Genomic DNA, 13153 nt, shown 5'->3' on the forward strand with positions numbered 1-13153 from the left:
AAGAGTTCACTGAATTCTAAACGCCGTTCAACGATTAGACGAGAGGTTGACTTAGTATTGACTTATGTCGGAGCGTGAAAGTCCATTTCGGGGCTTCGTATCGTAAACTGTAAAGTTTATGAGTCCATGTATTCGTGTCCTCTACGAATTCCTAGTAATTAGAACGGCAAATGCTTTGGAGACCCTAAGGCCTAAGGTCAGACGGACGTTTAACATGGCTGGGAGGGATTTTCCATCGTTTCATAATCCAGTTATACGGTATTGATAAGGTAGACAGTGCGCATAAGCCAGTTAAACGATGTACTCGTCCTACGTATAACATCTCCAGTAAACGTATTGCACAAAATGACGCCGTGTTGAATAGTGACATAAAAATTAAAGCAAATGCTTCTCCTTAATTAACTATAAAAAGGTTCCCGCTAATTTTCATAAAAAAATTTTAAATAAAAGAGAGTCGTGCACCGTCACTAATGCACTAATGAAAGACGGTTGAATTAATCGAAGAATGCGATGCAACAATGAATCAACCGACTACGTTCAAATTGGTGAAGAAGTCGGTAGCGCGCTCTGGGGACTACCGTTGAAAAGCCGAGGATCTGTGCTTCTGCGTATCCCATTGGATATCCTCTGGATGGTTGAAAAACGGCAGATAACGAACATCAGTGCCGTTGTTAGAGGCAGCAGGGCAACAACGAGAGCAAGGGAATCGCGATGGAGATAGTTATACTTTGATTTAAAAAATCAAACGTCTTTACGTAGCGTTTTACGTATTCGAAAGACGGTTGGTTGTTGCGCGATGAGTGAAGCGACTCAGGAAACGTCCGTAACGAGCACCCAGGATCGGTTAACGCCAGTTGAGGGTAAAAATTCATTCGGCCATATTTATTGTTCCGCGTTGTTTATCAATATTTAACCTAAAAATGCGCAAGCCAACGTATCGCATTTTTTTCTCTATATTTCTTCAATTAAATTTGGAAAATTATATCAAGCCCTTACTTTCACCTATCGGCCGTTATCATCTCCCCGCAAATTTAGGGAATAAATAACTTTCCGATCCCTGCTTCACGTTTGCTTCGCGCACGAAAATCGTCTGTTCCGTCGTTTTTCATCTGTTTCGCTGCACTTCTGGCAGACAAATTTCCCTCCGAATTAACGCACTTGAAACAAGTACCTTTCACAGATATATAACCGACTGGCCTTTTTCACCTCTTGAAAATCCACGTGCGAATATTGTTAAATCTCGTCGTAAATACTCGAGCGATGTTTTTTTTTTTACGTTTTATTAAAAGATTTTGATATCGCTTTTCATTCTCATGTTTCCATTTTAAATCTTGAGACAAAGAAGGGTCGTTTAGCATCTGTTCATTTCCGGGGAGAAGGAGGGGTGGTGAGATAAAAAAAAAGAACCCCGAAAATTTCCAAAACAAAGACGATCTTTCTTTCTTTCAGCATTATTCTTCCTTTTTTTTTTTTTTTTTTTTTTTTACTTAAAAATTTAACAATTTTTTTTACAATTTGCACCTAATTACACCTGTACAAAAATTCTCAGTACAAAGTCATCATAGATATTGAAATTCCTTGTCTTTAATTTTGGTTCAATGGATTCATTTGCATGGAAAATTTATTGCATCGACAAATAATACACAGTATTGATCAACACGTTTGTTGAAAAAATGAATTTACATTCGCAGTCAATGAAAATGGAACAGTACTTGAAAGAAATGGAGAATCTAAGGCTGAATTGGAAGGAGGTAAATCGACCGTCGAAGAACTGTTTCCTTGGATTTCAGAATTCAAGAAAAAGTGTAGGTGCCTTCTGGCTCAGCCCAATATCGTCTCGTTAATAAAGCTCATGAAATTCTACGCCAGGTAAATATTTATTGACAACATTATTTCAAAAGAAATGATTAAATGCCTAATTATACTGAAACATCAAAACTGCAATCATTAAAAATTCGAGCCCTTTAACGACTCGAAAACTCGTGGAAAACTTGACCACAAAGTCAATGCAAAATTGGCTAGATTACATTAAGTATAGTGTAAAATAAAATTTAATTTACTGTACCGATTCGCCTAATGAGAGAGTGAGAAATATTATATTAACTGTAACGAAGTGTTTCTAAGTACAAAATGTGTGAATTGCAAAAAAGATGACTGAAAAATTGCACGAAGAGTTAGTTTTAGATAGCCTGAAGCAAAATTTAGAGATTGAATATATATACTCTGTAAAATTGGACATTATAGATGCACATGAACGCAATCAAGGTAAAGTAACTCATATAATTGATTGCACATGCATTTTAGCATCGCACATTGTCCAAGTTCTAGAGTTAGATTTAATATTGCATTTTTAAGAAAACCATTTTCAATTTATCTGTTCTGTAGACCAGTAAATGTACAAAAAAAATTAGCACTGGACTATAGATTCAAAAATAAAATTATACCGATAAATTGACCATAAATTTACAAAGTAGATTGCTTAAAAAAATTGAACAGTTAAATTCTTTGCACTGCTTTCTGGCTTGACATGTATTCGACTTACGTATGTGAAATAATTTCCTCTCCTCTCTGAAATCACTCGTTTATTTATTGTTTGCATGTGTGTTCCAGAAATGTGAGCGTTAACATTACCGAATGTTACACCAAACCTTATAGGGCAGCGAAATTAAAAGATTCGATTAGCGAGACGTTGCTTTTCTTTTTATTCTACTATCGAGAACTTGTAGAGGTAAGTATCAAACATCATCCTCTATTGCAATTGCAATTTGGATTCCTTTTGCGCAGCAAATAAATAGAAGCTCAAAATCGGTTTAAAAATATTTTAGATATGCGATAGAAATTCATACCTGGATAAGATGTCGGATTTATTGGCGATGTACATGGATATGGAGCTGAAGGCATCTAGGCGAGGCAAAGAACATCATAGCAAAATAGCCGCCCGTCTAACGTCCTGCCTCTTTGTTTACCTCGGCAAGTTGATTTACACTCAATCTGCTTCTTTCGTTGCACCATCTCTGAAATAGTAACGAGAAACGTCGATAATTTCGATATTAAATTTATTTTGTTGATTAACGGATAGTGACCAGTGGCACACATAATATTCCATAAAGTTTGAGTTTAATGTCATAAATTATGATTGCAGGCAACGTACGCTAGGAAAAATGTATAATTTTTATTAATAATTTGCAGAAAACTCAAACGAACACATCTTGGATACATTCATCAAAGCAAAATTCATCAATCGAAATTACCACGACATCTTGGATCCAATTTTAATGTAAGCTGATTAAGAATTGCATGAATATCTCGTCGACAATAGAAGAGTTTTCTGATTTTGATAGCTGTTACTAAATCAATCTGCAAATCAATTGGTAACAATTAAATAAACATGTTACGTTTCCCTCACAGCAAAGTATTCAAGACTATACCTGCACGACCTAATTGTGACACGATGTATGTTCGTTACCTGTTGATCTATCGGCTTTGGAAAAAAGTAAATAACAACGCGATTGTGAAGAATCAGATAAATTCGACAGCCATTTTACACCTAGGGCCACCTCCTGTGTCTCCAACACCATTTCTGGCCAAATATGTGCTGCCAAAGGTTCCAAAGTCTCAGGCAAATTCTACTAAATTTCTCTTACTACACAAATTTGACATAGAAAAGGCGTGCAAACTATTTGTCCAATACTGCAAGGAAAATCGAGAGGATGAAAATCAGGGTGACCTCAGTAAACCAAATTTCACTGCAAACACACCTAGCTTCGATGACTTGGAACTGGTATGTATTTAAAACTTCATTTTCCTTGTTATCCTTTTTCTTTATCTTATCAAGACTTTCTTCTTGAGACAATTCCTTCTCTGTGATTCTAGATAGGACACATTAGATTCAATCTTGCATGAGTAATTTAAGGTGTGTTGTATGTAGTAACGACAGTAAAAAATAATCGCTAAGTTCATTTTGTTTCTGAGTTGAGATTTTTACAGTGATAAACGTGTTGGTAAATTTCAAATTATGTTGTTAAATATAAGGGAAACTTTTAGATTTAAGATTGCATTTATTTGTTCAAGATGTAATTTGAAGAGGAAAAAAACATTTCAAGGATTTGTTTGTAACATTTAATATATACATGTATATTTATTCCCAGTTGGGAGGCAGTGACATGTCCAGAGATACGAACCACATTGACAATCTGACCGATAATGTCAATATACCAGATGTAGAAACACGCCAGCAAAATTTGTTGAAAACAAACTGCATCTGCAGCAGCGGCGGGATTTGTATGGGAAAATGTTCCGCCCAAGAAAGTACGAAATCGGAAAATAACGTCAAGACAAAACATGAGTCTAGTAAAGTAGTACCATTGAAGCCGCATAAACCTGGAAAAGTACTTCCAAGACCCAAATCAAAGAAGACAGGTGACATTCTGTATATCGATCTAACGAGCGAAGAAATAACGGAAAAAGTGATAAAAAAGAAAAAGCAGCTCAAGCTTCACTGGCTGGCACAAGTGAAGAAGAAACTTAACATGAAAAGTGTAAAAACAGGGGAAAAGAAGAAGAAGAAGAAAGCTCAATCTGATGAGAGCAATTCATCCGACAATTTAACACTCCCTGATATAATTGGCAGCACATCGGCTAGGTCTTTGTCCACTGCAACTACTCCAGAGCCTTCAGTTTTCTCGGCTAATGCTGTGATTAATCCGACTTCACCCGAATCATTATCAACTGTGACAACGCCAGTGCCTGAAAATTGCGTATCGTCAAACGTTGCGGGCGACTTTGTTTCCGTAGAATATTCAGCAAACTCTTGTAAAGACGAGAAGTCTGAGTGTGCCGAGAAACTGGCAACGTGCGAAGCTACAACTACAGTTACAATTGCTCGCACAGATTCTAGTCACATGTTAAATCTTGATGCAAATTGCGACGGTTCATTTTCCGAAATTCATTTAGAAACATCTGTTGTTCAATTGTCTAATACTTTAAGTCACATGTTTGAGACTTATGACGGCGACAACAGCACTGCGGATACTAGTAGTGAGAATCACGTGAATAGTCCATCTAAACAAAATGAAACAGGTTCTATAACTGTTTCGATTGAAAACGACAGCGCGTCAGTGGTCCACAAACAGGTATCAAGTACAGAAAGAGACGAGATTTTTGAAACATCTGAAGCTTACAGAAGTCCGTCAGAGAGCTCCGATGTCAGTGTCATTTTCACTCGGAATCCTTTGGATGTGGCAATTGTGGATCTTGATGAATATGCAGAGGACAATAGCGGAATAAGCGAATCGTGTGAGGATCCTAATATCGCTTCTGAGATGGAAAACATGAAACTGGACTCGTCGTTACCCGGTTACTTGGTGAGCGATACGAACCGTGAGAATAATATCAAGAATGATTTACCAAGGATTAAAGATGAGTTGAATAATGATCTAACGAACATAACTTTCCACACTAATGAACTTAGATTGACAAAATCTCGCGAAACATACTTGAATACGCTGAATAATACTGTACAAGAACAGTCGGTGGACAACGAGAATAAGTCGGGTAAAATTCAGAAGGTGATAAACTTTGCTGTGAAAGAGGAAAGCTCTGATAACGTCGCTGCCTTTGAAGTCATTGATTCTGAGAATACAAACTCTGCTAAATTTCATCTGCAAGACGTTAGTCAGCTTATTGTAGATGCAAACGCAGAACCAGACGTAGAGAATAAAATTTTGATTGTGATGCAAAAGGAAGAAGAAGCGGACTCCTATCGTTGTCGGATTGAGCAGGATAACGAAGAAAATTTTGAAAAATCAGCGCCTATCAAATACGATATTCTAAAACAGTGTGACTACAAATCTGGTGAAGGTGATCAATTGGATGGTACGGAATTAAAGAAAATCACAGAGTTAGAGATCGTCGAAAGACATCAGCATAATTCTACAAACAATGAATCTGAAGCTGAAACTGGAGATAAATCGACTACTAATGTGGAGAATGAATATGTCGACGAAGAGACATTGATACCAAAGATAAACGATACTCTGATTTCTACTGAAAATATTGAAAATAATATTCGTGATATTTCAAATGATCTATTAGCGAGTCAAGAGTCTCAATTTCGTGAAAATATTGATGGCTTATCACTGCTGGCCAGTGTATCGCAGCATGTATTTAACCTTGAATATTCTGAGAAATCGCTAACTAAACCAAAAATTTTAGGGGAAGAAATTTCGTGTCCTGAATCGAAAATAAAAAGAAGTCATTTATTGAGTAATAACGGTGTGATCAAAGAAGTCAGTAATGAAGTCTTGCTTGACGTAAATAACACGATCAGCTGCAAGAGCATCAACGGAATAGCGGGTGTTTGGCAAAAAATAAACGACGATAAAATCCACGGGACTGACTTGGGGTCAGAAAAGTCGGATAATAATGTAACAGAAAATGAATCTTTAGACATGGTTCCTCTTGTTCTAGAAACGACAGTGGATCTCAATTCAAGTACACTGCATAATAATATGATCTCAGTTGAAAACGTAACGCAGATGATTAAGGACAGTACAAACGTTATAGTTAACGGAGAGACTGTTGTTCTGTTACAAAAATCGCCAAACAGTAACTTGTACATCATCAACAAAGCGAGCGACAATACAGCCGAGTGTTTGGGCGAAGAGAAAAAGAGCGCTCCTAAAACGACCAAAAGGATCTCCACAGCTATGCGCGATATTATGAACCATATTCCGATAAATCTCTCGAGAAAGAACACGGATCGTCAAGAAGGAGCGAAAACCCATCGGTCCAAAGTGCATACTGCTAGTAAAAACAAGGTTTCTAAGCAATTCAAACCAGTTGCTGAAAAGTTTTCCCAACACAGAGATAAACCGGATATCGGATATATTAGGGAGGAAATTCTGAACGAAAGTAGCTACGACCAGATGTCAAGGCAGCGAAGTACCGACACACCGCAATCTGTGGTAGAGTTAGAGCCGGTTAAAAAACCTCCGCCACCGGTGATCATCCTCACTGAAACATCGAACGATGTTCAAATGACGACGAATGAGCGGATCAGTCAAGAATCTGGTGTGATTAATATGACAACAACTGGAAGATTGAGCGGGAAATTGTCAAGTAAGAAGCGTGGAGATAAAGTTAAAGGTACGTCGATTGAAAATCTAACATTTAAACAGAATATAAAACAAGAATTTGAAAGCTGTGTCGACGACTTGTCTACCAAAAGATCGTCCTGCTACGGAAGTCAATTAACGCCTGGCGATTCTCATCTGCAGGTATCAAAAAGAAGTTATAATAATATTAATCCCAATAACATGTTGCCTTTAAACTCAAGGAGCCCACCTAAAATCCCACATGTCTATAGCACAGTAACTACAACGGCAAATTTGTACAGTCTTGAACACGAGCACTGTGACTGCGCGCCTTGTAATATGAAGGTGAGTTCTTCCCAGCCGTATCAAGCAATCCCGCAACCTATTCCAACTTGTCAATTGTCCCATTGTGCTTGTTTGAAATGTGCTTATGAAGTACATTACAGACAATATCTACCACCTCACTCGCCCTTCCTTCAAACGAATTCCTACTTCGTCCCTACCGAATCTAAACTAACTGCTAAAAACAGCGTTGTTCAAGAGAAGACGTTGAAGCTGGCTGAAGCAGCTTTGGCAAAGCTGGACGACGATCAGCTGCTACATAAAATTGAGCAGAGTATTATAGATAATAAAGTATTAAGCCCGACCAATGTTAAAAATAACGTTCCAGAGGTGAAGTATAAACCTGAATTCGATAGTAAATTACCTCTGAAAAAGAGACTGAAAGCCCATGCAATGATGTCAATGATCTATCAAGACACGCCGATAAAACTTGAAAAAGTTGAGAACTATCCAGGGACACCGATGATGTCCATAGCCGCTCTGGAAGCTAGAAATCTCACACAGAACGCCGTCCCTGTTTTCGAGCAAAAACCGACGATGCCTTCCACAGTGATAGAATTATCTCCTCGAATCAAAGATGACTCATCTCATCACACAACGGAGATGATCAGAAGGGATTATCTGAAGGACACTTCGCTTACTTCGATAGGTAATTGCGCCAACGTGGATGAGAAAGCCAGAAAACTCAATCAGCATCGGCGTCAAACTGCTGCTGAAGTGAATGTTACGGCGTCTGGATGTCAGAAAAATTTTAAAACCCTGGCCCAGCGTAAGGAGATCGCAATTTCATCGCCATCTTCGTTAAAAAGAAAAACGACCATCGTTCCCAACCATCCAAAGAGTCCTAAAAAAACGAAAAAGGCGAACGTTGGTAAAACTAAAGGTAGACAAACCAGAAGCTCTACAAGAAACATTCCCAAAGTGGATTACAACTATGATGGTATCATCGATCTTGTCGAACCAAAATTGAACACGTTGACCGAATCGAAACGTAAACGTAAAAAGACTGGCCGATGATTAATACTATTTGACATCGAGAAGTGAGAACAATTATCATTATAAAATATAAAATAAGCGAGGAGAAAAGATCGTTGCATGGGCTATTTAAATTTGAAATCCTAATATTCGTGTATATAGTTGTAATTAACCCACAGCAGGAAGATTCTAGATAACATAATGTCTTGCCGGAAGATGGAAAAGTGAAGATTTAATACATCAGCATCTCGTCATGAAGATAAAGAGAGGCGCGCCAAAGATGAAGCAGGATCGTCATCACTGGAAGATATTTGAAAGAAATTGTTCATTTGATATTTTCAAAGTATTTTGATCTCGGGTTATAAAAAGTACCGTAAACATTTTTCATATATATATATTATCATATTTTACCGAATGGTGAATTTTCAAAACAAAAAAAAAAAATTAAGAATTGAGATAAATGCGTCCTATAGAAGAATGTAAATAGAAACATGTATATATTCATGTGTATATTCAAACACATGTATGCAAACATAGATGATATTTTTCACTTCAAGAGATATCGCCTGGGTCAAGGTAAATGACAAATTCTGATTTTTACTTTGGAGAAAAGAAGCAAGAAAACAAAAAGCCGAAAAAAATTGAAATTTTAGGTATATTAATAAGCTGTGAGAGTAGAATCGTTTCTATATTTGAAAAAGTGAATATTGGTGTAGAAATCTTGTTTGAAAAAATATTTATACAATCATTAGTAGATTTTATATATTTAAAAAAAGAGAAGTATGTATAGTAAATTCTGGCATCGATACTACTCCTACTACTTCTACTACTACTAGTACTACGTCTGCCTGGAGGTAAGACCACTTTATCCTGTGATATAATAATCTAGAAAATATGTGTCCACCACGATGATTGTGGAACAAAAATCTATTCGCCTATACACATTCGTGATTTACAAAGGCGTTAGAAATTGATATTTGCGAATTAGAAAAAATTATAACTCTGGTAAAAGGTTTTTTCCAGAGAGAAAAATTTATTGATGTTATTTTCTAAAATCTTTTCATTGTTATATCTATGTACTTTTAAAGTACTAAGGTGATATTAGGGTATTCTATTGATCCGGATACGGCAAAAAAGTCATATTTCGTTACACAATTGTGTTTTATAAAAACATAAAAATTATAATTTTCCAAATTTTATTTATCTTTCTTTATTGACGTTTGTTGGCTATTTATCAAAATTTTAATATCACTACTATTATTATTATTATTATTATTATTATTATTATTACTATTATCATTAATACTACTACATTTCTTATGATTTATTTTTATGCGCATTCAAACGTACTGTGTCGCGCAATTAGAGCACAACTTTTCCATAGTGTCGTATATCGAATTCCATTTCGATTCCTTTTAAAAGAAAATGAAAACAAAAAATCGTAATGAAGAGGATACGAGAACGTTTCGTTGAAATTTCACAAGGATACTATTTAAAAAGTAAGCTTTGCTTGAAATTTGCCTTGTTGTCGGCATGAAAAAAAGTATTAAAATCACAAGATATTTTTTGACAGAATTTTAATATTGATCTTTTAAACTGCTTAATTAAAAATGTCGAATAACATATTGTTAAATGATATACATATATCATGGTGTTTTCACCCATATATATATATATATATACACACATATATTATCTTCCCAGGATAATAGAAAACTGTGATTTTGATATCTCGTACGATAATCGAATAATTAATTAGTGCTAAAGGTGGTATGTGGTGCTATTTTTTATATGTTATAGTATTATATTATATTAAAACTGAGTCGTACTCGAAATAGTAAATACGAAAAAAAAAAAAAAAAAAAAACCCCGACAAAAAAAAATATAATAATAATATACAAGAAAAAGAATAAAAGTGTTCAATAAGAGGGAAAAATTACACACTGTGTAAGAATAACAGCCTTTGTGAGAATTCAAATAAAATGAAAAACACTGTCGAGGATTGTGTGAATAGTTCCGTCGTCAGTTTCCTTTACACTTAACTTATTTTCCTCTTACAGCGATTAATCTCGAATCACCCGACAAAACGCTAGCTAAATTTGTACCTTGAAGCGATGAAAAAAAAAAAAAAGAAAAAAGAAAAAAAAACGCCTAAACAACGTGTAGCGAGAGAGGAAAAAAAAAATTAAAATTCATGTTTAGTAGGTATAAGAATATAAGAATAAATCAACGCATCATTTTTAGGTATTAATTTTGCTGGTAACTTGAAGAGATGTTGCAATTAGGTGTGTTATACTATTTCCAGCATTGTTTGTTCTTTCCCAATGTCATTCCGTTCACTCGTTTATCCGACCAAAATGATAATGTAGATAAATTTTTTTCTCCTCTTGAAATAACATTTTCAAATGAATGCCAACAGACTTAAAGACGTGCAGGATACCTCGAATAATACACCTAACAGCAGTGCTTCTTCGAGCAGCAATTTGAGGATCCAACTTCTCGACTCTCGCTTTACTGACAACACTGCGGATTCACACTGCCCGTGAGTAAGAGGAAACTGTTAGTTTGCCAGTTTATTTCACTCTCTCGTCGTAGTAGACATGTTTACAATAAAAATAAATAAATAAATGAACAAAAGTAGCATCCTGGCAATGATTGAAAAAAAAGCAAACTGACCATTATTGTGTGAAACTTCCTGAGCAAAAACTTTCAATGTTCTCCGCGTTGGCGTTATCTGCTAAATCTATCGCATGCGTTTTGAATGTATTTGAAATTTTTTCCCGACCCCCACTGCATGATTTAAATACTAAGTTTGTTTCGATGGAAAAAAATCTTTCACGGGTAAAAATATTAATAAAACGTAAAGATTTACTGGTTCCTTTCGCTACTATTTCACTTTCACTTAACTACTTTGATCAAACTTATTCTTCTTTAGACGCTGTGAGAATCTATATTAAACTTGCATGACTTGAACGACGGTTTGAATTAACTGCTTCCTTAACCACGGATGTGCTTTTCAGTTAACGCCGATGAAAAGACTGCCTTTGAAAATGTGGAGCCCAGGATGATAGCGAAGCAAATGCTTCTTTCATGCTTTGATAAAGAGAGTAGATGCAAGAGAGGAAAGCAGCAGGCCGTCATGTTTTGTTGATATCGCAGTCAAGTGAATTAAGGTAAGTCTAAAAACAATAAACTTTCTTGGAAAATAGCGAAAAGGAAAGAAAATCTAAATCTCGAATCGATAACATTAAGTACAAAGCAGACACAAGTCAGATAGAAGAATTTGTTGTAACAAGTACTTTGGATATCCTTAGCAATTTGAAAAGAGAGAAGGGATGATCGTGATGAGAAAATGTGCAGCCAACGTGTGAGAAACGTGTCGTCTTTGACATCGTTCACTTATAAGGAGAAAAGGTACAAATGGAAAATTTGAGCAGCTGACTTTATTCGAGGAATATAAGAAGATCGCAATGGCTGCAGGTTGGTCTGTGAGCTTTGTAATGAGCGAGGAAGGCATTGATGTTAGATTAGTCTTAAATTATCAGCGATAAGCTGAGAGTTTATGAACCGGATAGATACTGTAACCAAGTTGAGATGATATATGTGTTACGTTTCTTCATTCTTTTTCCACCAATAACTCATTCCATTAAGCGTCAATATTATGGAAAATTATCAAGTGTCAAATACTGAAATTAATAATAGCTTCCGAACCCTTGTAGCAATTTTATGAATGAATTTGTGCCGTAATGACAGACAGTTACCATATATATTATAGAACTGAAAATATCGCATATCATTGCTAAGAAAAAGTGTAAATCTTATTTATTTAATTTGTTTAATTATCTTAATTCATTGAATTCTTAATGGGTACAGAGCGCGTTTCAATTGAGTTTAATGAAGTAGTATGTCTAGTCCCTGTAATAAGTAATTCAACAATTTCGTTCCCGTATAATTCTGCGAGTGATCATTATTGGCTGAATCCAGCGATCATGACGTGAACTTTTACAGCCAACTTTAACCAAGTTTTATATCGATGATATTCTTGCAACTGAATATTGATTATTATTCATTTCCTTTTAGATAAAAATCAGCAATCGTGTAAAATTAATTGCTATTAACGTAAATTCACGTGTATCGAAATGGTTTTACCAATTATGCATTATTTGTCAAAGTATATCGACCAAGTATTGATCTCAGTACCGTAATTGGTATTTTTTAAATTTCAATTGAGAAAGTACAATGTATTTCAATTCTTATTTTTAGGAAGTCTAAATTTATCACTTAGTTTAGACACGTGTTCGTATATTTATTTAGATAAACAGAATTTTTTTTCTTTTTTTTATATCGACCGCCACCTGCTAGTTATATTTTAGCCTTTATTTATATTAATTATACATTTATACAGAGAGTCGATCGTTGTTCTATGACACGGCACATGTAAGCGTGAATACTACATCACATATTTATTCAACGCACAAATTACTGTGACGACGTCGCTGACAAATAATAAGTTATTAACCTCATTCACGATATTTATAATTTAAAATGCTCAACAATAAGTATGACAATTTTGCACCTTTTAGTACTTAGGAAATTGATCATTCGTCTTTGGCGATATTAAAAGAAAACCCATAAGTCTGATAATTTTAGTTCGGTTCCTTATTATGTAGGTATAACATGTGTAGCCGTTAGTTTATTTATTTATTTGTCAATGTTGCTTGTCATCGACTTCAGGTTTATAG

General features: G+C 35.4%; 1 protein-coding gene and 1 long non-coding RNA gene across 2 annotated transcripts; both read left to right on the forward strand.

The window, feature by feature from the left end:
* Nucleotides 1-621: 621 nt before the first annotated feature.
* On the forward strand, nucleotides 622-8773 carry LOC124404549. Its single transcript, XM_046878769.1, has 7 exons — nucleotides 622-860; nucleotides 1692-1869; nucleotides 2611-2728; nucleotides 2826-2970; nucleotides 3190-3277; nucleotides 3409-3781; nucleotides 4149-8773. Exons 1-7 carry the CDS (start codon nucleotides 797-799, stop codon nucleotides 8451-8453), a joined length of 5271 nt encoding a protein of 1756 aa, XP_046734725.1. The 5' UTR covers nucleotides 622-796; the 3' UTR covers nucleotides 8454-8773.
* A 93-nt stretch (nucleotides 8774-8866) lies between these two features.
* Nucleotides 8867-13153, forward strand: LOC124404553. The gene is made up of 3 exons (XR_006929018.1): nucleotides 8867-9265; nucleotides 11432-11584; nucleotides 11726-13153. It is a non-coding gene; the product is annotated as an uncharacterized LOC124404553 (long non-coding RNA).

This window comes from Diprion similis, chromosome 3 (assembly GCF_021155765.1).
Source record: "Diprion similis isolate iyDipSimi1 chromosome 3, iyDipSimi1.1, whole genome shotgun sequence".
Lineage (NCBI taxonomy): Eukaryota > Metazoa > Arthropoda > Insecta > Hymenoptera > Diprionidae > Diprion > Diprion similis.